Below are 16,114 nucleotides of genomic sequence, written 5' to 3' on the forward strand. Positions count from 1 at the left end.
ATGTGATGTCAGTAGTAGTACTATAATAAACGACTCTGTCCCACAATACACCTACATGGGGACAGTCAACTGCCTGTAAAACACTGAACTCTTTTAGGCCCGGACTGGCAATCTGTGAGTTCTGGCAAATGCCAGAGGGGCAGCTGTAAATTGCCATAGAAAGTCAGTATTTAGTGGGCTGGTGGGGGCTGATTGGGCGTCTGTGTACCTGAAATGCCAGGGCCTATTTTAATTCTCAGTCCGGACCTGCGTTCTGCTGCATTTGATTTGTTAGTCCTCATGAGATCTTTGGAAGTCTTTCTTTTATCCACTATATTTTTATTGTAAGTAGGGATGCACCAGATTCGGCCGAACCCCTGTATCCTTCGCTAAAGATTCGGCAGAATACCAAACCCAATCCGAATCCTAATTTACATATGCAAATTAGTGGTGGGAAGGGGAAAATATTTTTTACTTCCTTGTTTTCTGGCAAAAAATCACGAGATTTTCCCTCCCTGCCCCAAATTTCATACGCCGGGCAGAAGGATCTGTCCGAATCCAAATCCTGCTGAAAAAGGCCGAATCCTGGCTGTCGTAATTGATGGACTTGACCTTCCAAGCAGAACTTTCCTTAACAAGAAGTGGTAAACTCATCATCCCCTTATAATTGTAACGCGTTGTCCTTAGTTTTCTCCTTGCTTTGGCAGCCCAGACCTGGGTAACCAATTGGTGTAATCTGTGACATTACCATCACAGGAAATATAGATGTGCACTAATAATTGTATTGTCTACCTACAACTGATTAATAAAATCTCACAACATGTGCCCCTCTAATAGTGTCTCAGAAATTAGATATTACAAAATGATTGGACTGTCTCTTCGTTAGAAATAAAAAATATTAGGCTGGGCAACCAGATACTCATAAGGCTTGTCAGACAAAAAATACGCAGCTGTATAATTGAGTTAAATACTCAAGCTTTGTTTAAAGGGATACCGTCATGGTTTTTTTTTTTAAATTTCAAATTAAAAAAAATAAATTAAAACGCATAAGTTAATAGTGCAGTTCCATCAGTATTCTGCATTGAAACCTGTTTCTCAAAATAGAAAACAGATTTTTTTTTTTATATTTAGTTTTGAAACTTGACCTGGGGCTAGATATATTGTCAGTTTCCCAGCTGCCCCAGTCACGTGACTTGTGCTCTGATAAACTTCAGTCACTCTTTACTGCTGTACTGCAAGTTGGAGTGATATCACCCCCCCCTTTCCCCCCAGCAGCCTAACAACAGAACAATGGGAAGGTCACCAGATAGTAGCTCCCTAGCACAAGATATTTTGATAAATGTCCATTAATTCCTTATTATAAAGGTGCTTTGCTTTTTGTTCAGATAAGTGGTAGACATGTAGTCATAAAACACCTGTCACTGTGCTTACCAGACCCTCATTAGATTAGTGTTATAAGATGAACTCCAGAAGAAATAAAACTTTAAACACCTACTCACAAGGTACTTTAGAAATGGTGAATATATTCTTCACATTAGGACCTTGGGACACTGAGTCCCCTTTCTCCATGCAATAATTTTGTAAGGAGCAGAATAAAGGTTGACTTGACCTATTCTGGACTAATGTAACTGAATACACAACGTTTGTTCAAGTCTAGTAATCCATAGTAAGTAATGACTTTCTTTACCCTAAAAGCAGATAAACATTGTTTTGTCATACAGTCAACTTTTTATCATAGGAAGTTATTATTATGGCAGAGCAAAAGACAGTTAAAAGAGAAATGCACAATTAGACAGAGACAAACAGAAACGTGTGGTTATGTTGATGACTCTGTGTCAGGTTTATTTATGTAAATCCATAAAAAAAGGTGATTGGGACTCAGGAAATCCACCAACACGTTTTTCTACAGATTTCTGCTTCTCTGGCTGAGGATCCGGTGCAGTTTTTCTTACTTTACTTGCATTTATGTGTTCTAATTTTTGAGTTAAAGGAAATGTAAACTCTGGGGGGTGGGTAGGGTGTTAAATACCAATGTTAGGCACCCCATAGTGAAATAAATCTCTAAACACTGCATTGGCATTTTGATTACCTTTTCCAGGCATCACTAGTGGCAATTGTCACTCATGTACATGCAGTTGAGCAAAATGTAAAAATTTCCTCTATTGTGCATTGGCCGGCCCAAGCCCAAGTATCGATCATGGGAATATAAATAATGTTTGTATAGTACTCATCCCCATATGTAATAAAAGGCAGGAACAGTAACCCATAGCTTCTAATAAGATGCTTGCTTTTGTATAGGTAGTAAATACGTCTTGCTGATTGGTTACTATCGTCCTGGGCAAAGTTATTTCCTTTAGGCTGGTGAAGTTTTTCAGAGCTTTTGAAACAAACCATGTAATTCTATTCACCGGGGGGTCTAATATTTTGGCACTCCCCCCCCCAGTGAATAGGGATTTCCTTGTCCTTTAAATGGGAACTCCGGCTTCCAAACCAAAATTTGATAAAGAGACCCACATAACACAGAAACCTCTAATATACCCATCACAGTTCTAAAAGTATGAATACATTCCATTTTATGCTGAAATCCAGCTGTTCTTCTCTTCTATCATTTGAAATCCTGGCAGGGAAGGAGGGACTAAACACTGATGTTACAAATTGTAACAACTTCTCCACAGTTTACAGACAGCATGCAGGAACTACATAACCCACAATGCATTGCACTATGATGTTCTGTACCTTATTGAAATCACATGTGCAGGGAATTGTGGGGTTTGGAGGATGCAGGCTGAGGACAGATGGCTGTTGATACAAAGTAACAGTAGTCGGGCAGCTCAGCAAAGTAGTCAGAGAGATCAGCAGGAGAGCAGGGGGCTAGGCTTAGGCAACTGTCAGAAACCATTAAAATCATGAAAAGTCTGCATATTATTTAAATGATGTATATTGCAAAGTTGTTATGTTTACTTTTCAAAAAGCTCAAGTTATGTTTTTGTGGATTTCCCCTTTAAGGATTCACTGGTTTTTCTACACAAAACAATACAAAGAATTCACTGATTTCCAAAAATATAGAGATTTTATTTTTCCTTTAATTAATAAATAAATATAAGGTTTAAGCCTGTCATCTTCAATGTTTTAACACAAAAGTAATTCCATTTCCCACATAATAAAAGGGAAAGACTGGCTCTTCAGCAATAGTTTCATCCTGAAACCGAAAAAGTTGCTGAAATGTATTTTTATCATAAAATGCCAGCATTCCCTCATCATAGTCCAAAAATATCCCCACTACCACAGGTCTCTGGGATGGAAAAAATTCAGTAGGAGGGGTGGACAGCGCAAGGAAACAGTCTGATGACGCTCTAATGGCCCAAATGCCAGCTTCTGGGCACTCTCTCTGACCCCCTGAACGTCTCACAGTTTGTTTTGCAATGCCAATTGACCAGAACTTCCCACTTCGTTCCTGGATTTCAGTTTCCCAGTAGTGCTTCCCTGAATTAAAAGAAGATTCAGCAAGAACACATGGCTCGGTGTCAAACCTTTCTGCACTGGGAATTACATCTTGTTCCTGTTCAGCTGGAGAAATAACGCATTTGTCTGGAGAGACAACCAGGCGACTAAAGGCTGAATCAGGATCAAAATGAACGGATTCTAGGAGAAAAAATGTGAAATAGAGAATAATAAAGTTATGAAGGAAATAAATAGGTTCTGTACTAAAGACATTAGGAAAATGTGAGACAGGTTAGATTAAAAAAAAAACATACCTTTGTAGACAACAGCTTTTCTGTATTCTAGAAATAGAGTATGGGTTGGAAAGGAGAGGACAACATTAAAAAAAAGTTATGTTTATATTGCATGAATACAGTGCCTTGCAAATGTATTCATTTTATCTAGTTTTCTACTTGAATACAAATCCCACACCAAAATTGCATTCCCTGTGATATTTTTATTTCAAAGCAATGAAACTAAGATTTAGGTGGTTATGTAATAAAAGGTGTTTCCCAAACCTGCCCGTGCCACCTATAATTGACAAAAATAAAAATGGAAGGTCCCCATAGGCTTGGCTAACTTTTTTTGATCGAAGGATATTCCTTCGATCATTGGATTAAAATCATTTGAATCGTTCGATTCGAAGGATTTTATCGTTCGATCGAAGGAATAATCCTTCGATCGTTCGATCGCACTATTTGCGCTAAAATCCTTCGACTTCGATACTCGAAGTCGAAGGATTTTAATTCCCAGTCGAATATCGAGGGTTAATTAACCCTCGATATTCGACGCTTTGTGAATCGGCCCCTTAGTATGAATACAGTATATAGATTCCTCGGAATGCTTACACCTTAACCTCCGCAAAGGCAGGGGATGCGTGGGATGTATCCCTTCTCTGTTCTTCCCACTCTTCTCCGCTTTTCCCTTTTTATGTATATACAACTAGTATTTGTCTTTGAAATATAGACTCACCAATTTCTTGCTTATGCCGATCTGGAAAAAAAAATACAAACAATTACACACACACAAAAATCTTGGGCATATAATACACAACCCATCAAATTTCAAATGCAAAACACTTGTTTGTGTTAAATGTTGATTTCTATCTTAAAAATAAGTGTTTAGATTTTTTTCAGCTCCTAGAACTACTGGTAGTCTAAGCTTGTCTCTGTTTACGTTGTTTTTGCTTTTTTACTTCTTGCCTTAATTGTTTCCATTGGCTTTAGGTTACACAACAGCTGAGGTGGTGTAAATTATGGCAACTGGGTGGCATAAAAAGGAAAAATACACTGTTTTAAATACTGTACTGCGTTTAGTTGCTTTTAATGGATGATGGCAGTGATTGCAATGAATGACCGAAAATCAAGTGTAATAAGAAACTCACAGCTTTATAAACATGTCTACACTACCTTTTACATATGTAAAGCATTTTACTTAGTTTGACAAATAGGTCCCTAAATATGGACTCTCAATGTCTCCTTTTTCAGGCTTAATAATACATGAAGCTTGAGAGAGTAGTGGGAAAGCAGCAGTAGACCAATATGAGGTCAGTCACAGAGAAAATCTGCTACAGCAGTTTTCTGAATACAGGAGCTAGTAAACATGTAATAGGAAGAATATACAGACAATGCTGTTTGTTGCCATGAGGCAAGGTGAGAACTTAAACATAAAAAATATAACATTTCTTGCTTGTGTAAGTTGTGCTCACCTGACTAAACTCAAATATAATATGCATTAATTTAGACATAATGGAAAAGTTAACCAAGTGCTATTAAAAAAATGATAGGAATGGACAGTTTAAAAATTCTAACCGAAGGGAGTATGAAGAATCACTTACTTAACATATTCTCTTTTAAACTCAGTTGCTTTTCTGTAATAACAAAAAGAATAATAATAGGTGACTTGGTGCCCATTGGAAATGTCTGTCACGTCCTCTACCAGTCAAACCCTACTGACCTTCTGTCTCTTCCTGGCAATTGACATATTTATTTAGCTCCTAAACTTGGCTACACAGAGCAGAGCTGTCAACTTCTCAGTGACTACGATAAGGGAAATTTTTGCAAACTGGAAGTGACATCACCATGCATGCACAGAGACTCATTACACTCAGCTGTTGTCTGACCATTGCATATGCACACATCGCTTAACTGACGTCTCTAAATTCTTTTGCGCATGTGCACATTGGATTTTGGGCAGAGAAGTTAGAAAACTATGGGAATGAGGCATTGTGACTGGAGACAAGGGGGGGGGGAGTAGATGATTTGTAAATAAATGTGTGTGAATGAGATTTAATAACAGATAATGGGGACACAGTAAAACTAAAGTAGCTCTCAAGGGAGATTACATGAAAAAACAGACTAATCAAAAGGCCCAAAATAATTTTAGGTTAGGCATGTAATGAGGAAAATGGACAAAGCTGTAAATATTATATACTGAAAGTGTGATTTGTATATTTATTACTAATTTATATAGTTAGATTCTAACGAGTAGGGACCGCCATCCTCAGTGTCTCTTGATATGTCACAATCTTTGTTATGGTTTGTACAGTATTTGTCCCCATTTATACTACAGGTGAATTATTTTGTAAAATGTACAGCAGTGCATATACATACCTACATCATGTAAGGTATCAATCTATAAATGTTGTCCATATGTACACGTACCTAATAATTCAATTTGTGATTGTCTGATTCCTATACGCTGATGCAAGGAAAGTGTTAGAGTTTGCCAACTAGTAAGAGATGAGGTGGCAGACTTTTGAACATAAGCACATTTGGAGTCAAAGTCACATCTTTTCCATAGATTGCCTTCACTATCCTTTAGTTCAGGGCTACACACTCACACACACTGTCACCACTCATAAGTATTATGCTTACATCAGTGGTCGTGCAAAATTTTACCTTTTTGAATGCTATATACGTAAAATTTCCAACCAACGAATGCAAAGGCACCAAGGGACAGAAACAGCAACACAAAGAACAGAATTAACCAGTTTGAAAGTTGTGGAAACATGGAATCTGTGTAGACAAAAGAAACAAAAAACATAATTGTAGTGACTGATCCAGAGAGCATGGTAAAAAGGCATTTATAAACCACTTTATGAACTGTTGTGTTATAATTTTATCCAAAAAGTAACAGCATTTAATGCAAATTGCAGCAACTTAGGAGAAAGTTCCTAAGTCACCCTATTTGAGCTACCAAAAGGGCTAAGTCACCAATGTACTTAAATAAGGGTGTAACAATGAAATATGTACTTTGCCTGTGTTGTGACTTACCTATACAATATAATATTTATTCCAAGCTACACATTCCATGTGTATCTCCTGCCCCATTTACCACTATAACTATATGTATGGAATTCACTTTCAATTTATGTTAGCAGGGAGACAGTAGGAGGCATATTTATCATTTTTATTGTCAAATTCAGAGTTTATGGGAGTATATAAAAATTCCCATAAACTCGAAATTCGAAAAAAACCAAACTATTTGAAATTTATTTAAAAAAATTAAATTTTTTAAAATTCAGGTGAATAAGATCGACCTGCAAACTTGAATCAAATTCAAAATTCAAGTTTTTTTCAACAATACAATTTTCTTTAAAAAAAAACAAACATTTTTTTTTCCAAAAAATTGATTGTAGGCAGTCCCCCATAGGCTAAAACACCAATTTGGCAGGTTTTAGATGGCAAATAGTAGAATTTGAATTCTTAAAGGGACAGTACATGATAAATTTTGAATTTTGGACTATTCCCTAGTCAAATTACCCTAAAAGAAATTCAAAATTTAGAATTTTCAATTTGAGATTCAATAAATCTAACCCTAGGTGTGAAATCATGTTAACGATTCTTGATATTTGATCATGTTAATGATAGTTGTTTATATGCAACCAAATATAAAGCAAATAATATTTCTGTTGAAAATATGGATTCCACAATAGTCTATATGTAAATAAACTATATGTAAAATGTCTTTTTTAGGTTAAGGAATATAATGCTGGTAGTCTTATAAATATTGTTTCCCGCTGCAATGACTGAAAACGTTAAGAGAGACCTGAGACAATGACGTAAACACCAGATTCTTTCCCTGTCACAGGATGTTTCAATGCACAGAACAGCTTTTCTTCAGATGAGTCTTTCAGAAGAATATTATTTGTTACACTAAAGAGACCATTGGTGTCTTGATTGGATGTCATCATTTCTTCATTAACCAAAGTTTCATCATCTCTCTTCCAGTTCACCGTAGGCTCAGGAAACCAGTTGGAAGATGAGCAGGAGATCTGAACTGAGCTGTCTTGCAGAGACACTTTAACGAGTGGTGGAGAGCCTGGTCCTAAGAGAGATATAGACATTTCAGCAGGTGATTTGTGGAGGATGGCAGAGTCAGTTAAGAATGTAACAGAAAGACAACTAAGTTTAAACAGAACGGACAAACAAGGTGGATTGACCTACAGGGGGAAAAGGCAAGCAGTTGAATAAATGCCTATATTCTTATTTATTATTAAAGGGATACTGTCATGTAAAAAAAATTCTAAACGCATTAGTTAATAATGCTGCTCCAGCAGAATTCTGCACTGCAATCTGTTTCTCAAAAGATTAAACAGATTTTTTATTATTATTTTGAAATCTGACATGAGGCTAGACATATTGTCAGTTTCCCAGCTGCCCCCAGTCATGTGACTTGTTCTCTGATAAACTTCAACCTGCCAGAAAGCAGTTCCATCCTTAAGTGCCTGGCTCTTTCTGAAAGCACATGACCAGGCAAAATTATCTGAGGTGGCTGCCTACACACCAATATTACAACTTAAAAAAAAAAATACACTTGTTGGTTCAGAAATAAAATTTTATATTGTAGAGTGAATGATTTGCAGTGTAACTTAGAAATAAAAACTACATCATAAAAATCAAGACAGAATCCCTTTAAAGTGTTCTTATAACTTTCACCTACTCCTGTGGGGATTCATTTACAAACATTTTTTACAATTGAACTAAGTTCAATTTTCCCTCTCTCTCTGGGGTAAATTTATCAAAGAGTGAAGTTCCGCCACTAGAGTGAAATTCCGCAGCTCTCCATTCATTTCTATGGGATTTTGAAAGGCGTATTTATCAATGGGTGAAGTGAAAGTTCACCCTTTGATAAATACGCCTATAAAAATCCCATAGAAATGAATGGAGAGTGGCGGAATTTCACTCTAGTGGCGGAACTTCACTATTAACTTCACTCTTTGATAAGTATACCCCTCTGTGTCTGGCAGTTTTATGCCAATGTTTACTGCAAGGCTAGTTGCTGGCCTCACCGTCCCAAGAAATTTGGCTCAATATTGAAAGGCAGGGAATGAAGAAATGGTCTGTGCTTACTGATGCCTAGGTGTCTTGCCCTGGACCAACAGCCATAATTAGAAAATGTACACTGAATCCATTAAATATACCAGCTTTTTATCAGGAAGATCTCCAAGAAACACATTAAATAAGCATGAGAGAAATGTATCATGAGGGGAAAAAGTTATATAAATGTTGAAGGTGCTATTCTGAAATTTTAACCAAGATGGTACCTGTGCCATAGACTGCACCCAATTCAGGTATTCAAGCTGCCCTTCATCCATTGTATGTGTATCAAGGGGTTGAAAAAATATTTTTCAACAAAAAGGCAAAGTGAAAAAAGAGAAAAGAAATGAAAATTATTGTTATAAAGCTCTTCTAAATGATTAATATCTCTGGGGGATGCTTCTTTCAAAAGCGATAACAGTTTTAGTAACGGGCCCCTTTGATTGAGGGCCCTGACCACAGTACCAAGCCACAGTGGCAGGGCCCCCAGGGCATCAACCCCAACCTGTCAGCCCCATGAATGCTAGAGGCAGAGGATTTCCCATACTTTTCTATGGGAAGTGTGACAGGTAATTAAGGTGCTGCAGTTATGCCTGAGAACACTATGAAAGTCAAAATATTTAGTTTACACATGAAATGAAATGCAGGTCCGTTGATAATGTGTTGGTTTTCCCCCATTGAATAGGATAGTAATGGGCCATCTACTTGGAATACTTTAGCTGCGCGAACATTACAAGAATTTGTAAGTTTAACATTATTCCAACCACAGTATTAAAACCATTTGGCTGAAGAATAAGTTCACAAATCATATTTATGGCAGCACATAGGTTGGCATCACTAGGCGGATTGCTCTGGATTTGATGATTCTAACAAGGGCAGAAACGTCTTGATTTCAGCTGGGGCACTAATTGCTTTCAGTTTGTTTGTTTGTTTCCCTGTGTCTGAATTGGTGTAGTCCCAAAGGCTAGAAACATAAATTAGCAAACTGTTTTTTCCCTATTGTGTGTGTGTTGGTTGACAAGTATAAAAGGGAATGATATGAACAAATGCATATACAAATGCAAAATATATTTTATGTCTTAACATTATGAAATTCATATGATGCTAGTCATTGCTAAGGGCATTCCCCTTAATAAGAACAAAAACAAAAAAACTCAGACAAACCAACATGAGTACTGGAAAAATATTACTTACCAATTACAACTAGTTTAACAACATCTTCATCATCATATGCAGCTGTTCCATTCTCTACAAAGCAGTGATAGGTGCCAGCATCAGAAAGACGCACTTGAAGAAGCGAAAGTGACAAGTTGCCTGTCTGGGGCCCAGATTTTAGAAATGCTCTTTCACGATACTCATTTCTTTGTTGTTGTCTGTCTTCCCGTCCATCTTTCAGTAGATACACAACTGTGTGGAACAGCGTGTGAAACCAGCGCACCTCCAGTCCAACAGCATTGGGTGATGGTGGAGAAATTGTACAGGGCAATTCAACATCTGATCCTACTGATACAACCAGCTCTTTGTCTTTAGTCTGAACCTGAAACTTTGCTGAAATAGACAATAAGAGAATATGAAACAATTAGACTGATGAACAGATAAAATAAACATTTACTTTTCCAGAAAGTCAAAGAAGAATGTGTGCAATGGTAGAAAAAGTGAAAGTTATAAAACCATCTAAACCAGGGATACAGAGGCTGCAGGCCTAGCCATGACTGCAAGCTACATGTATAATTGAATTAAGTTTAGGGTATTAGTGATACATTGAATTGACCAGTAACAGTATTTGAATAACAAAAATGGCATTCATAGTAGAATATGTTTCAGTTTCTATAGATTATAATCAGTCCAATAAACAGCAGAATATACGAGTTCAGTCAAAATTGATGTGTTGAAGGGGACCCATCACTCAAAAAAAATATTCATAATCCTATTTTATCACATCAGTCAAGCAAAATGAACTTTAATTACACTATATAAATTATTTGAATCTTGTTTACTCCAGTCTGGGAATTCATAATTATAGCAAGCAGGTAGAAGCCATTTTGTGGACACTTATTAAGGCAAGTCTTGCGTCATCTTGAATCCTGTTTGTGCACCAGAATGTCGATCCGCATGCACTGGCTACACAATTAAATGGTGAAGAGAACAGGGGAATGTGGGGAGAGCAGTGATTTCTAGGAAGAGCTGAATGGAAAGGGAAAGTAATTGTCTGCCCCACCTCTATGCCCAGGGCATAGATGAGGGGCAGACAATATTACAAAAGCTATCAATACAAAAGCTATCAATGCTTTAATAAAAAAATAGAAATTGGATTTCATTTTTAAGTTGAAAAGGACTTTTATTATACAGCTTTTTGTGTCTGGGTGACAGGTCCACTTTAAAACTACATACGCATATACTTTTAAAACCAATAGATATCACATCTCCAATATAGATATTAACATTCTTATGGGTGTATCCCAAATATCCTGTATATCTTATTCACCTTTATAATTATTCAATTCAAGTACTATACACTAATCAGAATTATTTATATTACAGGTTATAGGTAATAGTACTAGTATCCCAAACTAAATGATGCAAGGAGGTTGGGTCAACCTCATTGATTGGTTTTAAATAGTAATGGGTGGGATACCTCTGATATGGCCGACACAATGCTGACCTCACTCAAAGCCTGGACCACGGCATTGAAACTCCTAAAACACCAGTTGCCACACCCATCACCACATCTCCCACTGTGGGGCAACACACTTCTTCCCCAACTCCGCAACCTACCTGACTTTACTGACCAAAACTGGGCATTAAAACACTGTCTGACCTAGTTCTCAATGGGCAATTTCCCACCTACCAGGAGATGCAAGAAAGGTCTCCAAACCAGCAGATACAGCTCTTTAGATACCAACTTAGGCACGCCTTTGAGGCACAATTTGGGTTACTATCCCCCACACTTGCATAGGTTTGGATAGAGATAACGCTCCACTCCTCCCAAACTCCTGTCTACAATCTACAAAGACCTCCTGAGTACAGTTAAACCTGGGCTTATAATCTATGGGTAGGAACCATCCTGGCCTCAACCAGGAACAATGGGAGGAAGTCATAGGGGTAGATTTATTAAAGAGTGAAGTTCGCAGAGTGAAATACTGCCTCTCTCCATTCATTTCTATGGGATTTTTAAAGGCGTATTTATCAAATGGTGAACTTTCACTATGACCCTTTGATAAATAAGCCTTTAAAAATCCCATAGAAATGAATGGAGTGTGGCGGTATTTCACTTTGCGGACTGTGGAGATCTCTAACTTCACTCTTTGATAAATCTACCCCATAGACTCAGCTTACAAGTTCCTGATCTCAATAAGAGACAGGCTTATCCAATAAAATTTCTCACATGGCCCCCAATTAAACTCAAAAGGATGGTCAAGAGACAGGACAATTTATGTTCTTGCTGTAAATCACCAGGAGCCAATTTTATCCATAAGGTGTGAGATTGCCCCCCAATACTGAAATTTTGGAGAGACATCTTAGCTGTTGACCTAGGGACACCACAAGTAACAAACCCAGAGGTTTGCCTATTAGGGGTAATTGAGGACTTAATTCCTACCAGTGAAACTAGAACCTGACTCTGTACCCTCATGTTGTATGCTAAGAAGATTGGTAGATAGTGCCCTCCCACTGATCAAACTCACCTATGAAACTAGGGGAGCGGCCAATAAATTTAAAAGTGTGGGGAGCTTGGTGTGACCAAAACTCCACAGATCTGTTACAGAGTAACTATACAGAGTCCTACTAACTCAACCTCAATTACTATAAGCCCCAACTCTGGTGAACTGGATTAAGACTACAATATACCATTTGTATACTCATGAGCATTGTAAAAAAACACCAAATGTGCTGATGTATGGTTTGTTGTGTTGTTTATTTGTTAAAAACAATACAAATACACCTTTAAAGCAACAGTGTGTATGCAGGTATGGGTTTCAGAAATAATAAACTAGTAGTAAGGGAGATTTAACAGTAGTGATTCTAACCCTCTAGGTGAGTACCCAAAACTGGGTTTCCATGCTGTTTAGAGTGGGCCCCCATTGCCTACTTAATACAATAATATTTATGCCTTCAATTAGTTTGTAATCCCTTTTGGGCAGGAGCAAAAAATTTTCCGACTGCTGATCTACTGGGATCCATTGGGTGAAGACCACATTTAGATATTATCTATTACCGTATTATAGGGTTACAATTTTTTATCAGAAGAAGAACATGGCAAGGACACCTTATGATACACACAATACATAACACAATGTTCTACGGTATTCAGATTAATCTGTTCTCTCTGAAACTTTTAGCATTCGCAGATGATATCATGCTGTTTATCCATGACCCCATGAGAGACACCACCTCTTTATTACAAACAATTGTTAGATTTGGAACCATAGCAAGATTCCACATAAATCTAGAGAAACCAAAGGCATTGTTTTTCTGCCACACAAATAAGAACTGGCCACAAACTTCCCATTATGAAGAGCAAAAGGCTAAATTAAGTGTCTGTGAATCAAAATTACAAAAGACAACTTATGGATTGATACAAATCTAAGACATGAGATAGATACAAATCTTAGAGATAAGATAAACCTATTATAAGAGGGACTTCAAACATAGGGTAAACTTAAAGGACACTTGTCATCCCAAAATTGTCTCCCCCACCAGAGGTGTGAGCTAATAGAGTCTGCATTTGTTTGGGGGGGGAAACTTTTTTTTTTTTTGAAGCCCCCCCCTCAGAGTGCTAGACAACCTGCACCAGTTGTGATACTAAGAAAAGTGCTACAACTTTCACTCTTTATGCGTATTTGTATGATGTCACACCCATGCACATAACCCGGGAGAAGCTCTCGTTCATTATGCGCATGTTTGATAGTAAACATGCGGCCTAGCACTGGCAGGGGTTCAATTAAAAGAAAAAAAAGTATCACCAATTTTTGGATGACAGGTGTCCTTAAAGGAGAAGGAAAGTCTTCTTGCATTTGGGGTGCCAAATGTTAGGCACACCCAAGTGATTGTATTTACTTACCTGAAACCCTGGGCCGGTGCTCCAATCAGCAGAAAACTGCACTGGCCCAGGGTTACACCAGTGAGCACCACGGAGCGATCCTCTTCCGTCGTCCTTTGTGCGGCTGCTCATGCGCAGTAGAGCGAAAAGACGAACTTAAAAATAGGCTTTTTTGTTCTACTGCGCATGTGTCTGCCACAGGAAATTAGAAGAAAGAACAAGCCGGAAGAGGATCGCTCCGTGGTGCTTACTGGAAGAACTCCGGGCCAGTGCAGTTTTCTGCTGATAGGAGCACAGGCCCAGGCATTCCCCCAAGGATTGTAATGACTTACCCAATACCCCAGACCAGTGCTCCTGTAAGCAAAAGATGTACCGGCCAAGGGGACTTGAAACCGAGTTATTCTTTCTTGAAAATCCAGCAGCCGATTTTTACCTCTACTGCTTGTACCCGCACAATAAAAGGAAGGATGTGAAGAAAGAGTGAAGGAAGGAGATTGCTCACTTGCAAGTGCAAACTAATGTCCAAGCTCCTGTTAGCAAAAACTGCACCTGTCTTCTTTCTCCTGGCACCAGACAGGTCTGGACTGAGAGTCAAAATAGGCATTTCAGGTACTCAGAGGCCCAAACAGCCCCCCATTTGCCAAAATCCACATATAGCCAGTCCGGGCCTGCCCCCTAGTGAAACCTCACTCTTGATCCCAAATACTTATAACTTCAAATTATCAATAATTTCTTAACAACACCCCTGTTTTGTATTGTTTTGTGAAATGTAAATTCATTGGTGCTTATGGGGCTTTCTTTATTTCAGAGGGGCCAGATGAAATTGTACAGCCTGCAGCTAGAGTCCTGCGAGGAACCAATCCTAAGACCCAAACCCGCAGCCCGTGACCCAAACCGCAATCCACATATTTACCAACTTTGATCCGATATCCGGACCCGCAACTAACTGCCTTATCCACAACCCAAACCGCCAACCACCATCAAACTGGAAGTGATGGTGCTGCAAACCGGAAGTGACATCATCAAAAGTGGGCGGACAGAAACACATTTTGTAAAACTTTAAAAGTTAGTAAAATATAGACAATATTACATAAGATAAGAAATTTAGATGAGACCCAGAACCTGGCCAGCAACTCGACAGACCCGTGGGTATACCCCCACCCGCAGGATACCCAAGGATTAAGAGAGTTTGGGAGAAGCTTAAAGTGGCCATGCACAGGCAGATTAAAGCTGCCGATATTAGTCCTTTAGACCGATTCGGCAGCTTATCTGCCCATGTGTGGGGGCTTCTGAAGGGTCTCCCTGATCAATATCAGGCCAAAAATTGGCCTATCGATCGGGTAGGTTTAATTTTTCCTGAGATTGAGGATTGTGTCAGCTAGTTGATGCGGTCCTACGACTAGGGTTGCCACCTTATTTTATGGACAAAAACAGGCAGGAGGTGGGTCGGTGACGTAGGGGGGCAGGTCAGTGACACCGGGGTGTTAATGTCGGTGGACGGGGCAGGTAACGTGGGGAGGTGAGTGGTCAGGGGCGGGACTGATGACGTGGTGATCAGCGATTGTCATTCACTGTCCTATTCGGTTTTCCTAAAAAAGCAACCCTACCTACACAACCCCCCATTTCATTGCCCTAGGGCCGAACGATCGGATAATATGGCTCTGCATTTGGTGGGAAGATTGGGTTAAGATCCCCTCGTTTGACAACCTCGTATGGCCACCTTTATATATGCATGCTTCTATTTTGGAGACACAGATCCAGGTCTGGACTGAGAATCAAAATAGGCCCTGCCATTTCAGATACACAGAGGCCCAACAGCCCCCCACCAGCCCAAGAAGGTGTGACTTTCTATGGCACCTCACAGCAGCCCCTCTGGCATTTGCCAGTCCGGGCCTGCACCGATCTCCAAAAATGCCTTGGGCTGGTATAGAACCCTAAAACATAACGTGCAGCATTTCTACCCACCTTCTTTGTTAAGCTTTAGTTCTCTTTTAAGAGGTGCCTGAACCCTTAACAATCATTCAGAAACAAAGGTTAGACAGACCATTGACTTACAAGTCGGACAGTTGATTCATAGAACACAGTTAGAGAGACAGGTTGGGCTGGGGGCCTGGGACAGACATACAGTACCTGTGACTGCTGCTGGCATAAGACATATCAGAAAGAAGAATTTCGGCTCCATGATTTTCTCCGCTCCCTTACCGGCTTACTCTCTCTATTTACTACAACAGCTTTTGCCCCTCTACCCCTTCTACAGGAGAATCTTTCCCTCAGCCGCCCGTCTGCCCCCCAGTGT

At 39.0% G+C, this 16,114-nt stretch overlaps 1 protein-coding gene across 2 annotated transcripts; it reads right to left on the minus strand.

Moving 5' to 3' along the window:
• Window positions 1-3,030: 3,030 nt before the first annotated feature.
• XB5949738.L (uncharacterized XB5949738 L homeolog) lies at window positions 3,031-16,073 on the minus strand. 2 transcript variants are annotated; one of them, XM_018230108.2, is made up of 8 exons: window positions 15,949-16,073; window positions 9,975-10,328; window positions 7,510-7,788; window positions 6,360-6,476; window positions 5,297-5,329; window positions 4,432-4,452; window positions 3,735-3,761; window positions 3,031-3,621 (listed from the first exon to the last, which is right to left on the minus strand). In XM_018230108.2, the coding sequence occupies exons 1-8, from the start codon at window positions 15,998-16,000 to the stop codon at window positions 3,101-3,103; spliced, it is 1,404 nt and encodes a 467-aa protein (XP_018085597.1). In that variant the 5' UTR covers window positions 16,001-16,073; the 3' UTR covers window positions 3,031-3,100. The 2 variants fall into 2 exon arrangements, with proteins under 2 accessions (XP_018085597.1, XP_041428767.1); XM_041572833.1 differs by lacking the exon at window positions 5,297-5,329.
• Between the last annotated feature and the right edge of the window lie 41 nt (window positions 16,074-16,114).

This window comes from Xenopus laevis, chromosome 8L (genome assembly GCF_017654675.1).
Source record: "Xenopus laevis strain J_2021 chromosome 8L, Xenopus_laevis_v10.1, whole genome shotgun sequence".
NCBI lineage: Eukaryota > Metazoa > Chordata > Amphibia > Anura > Pipidae > Xenopus > Xenopus laevis.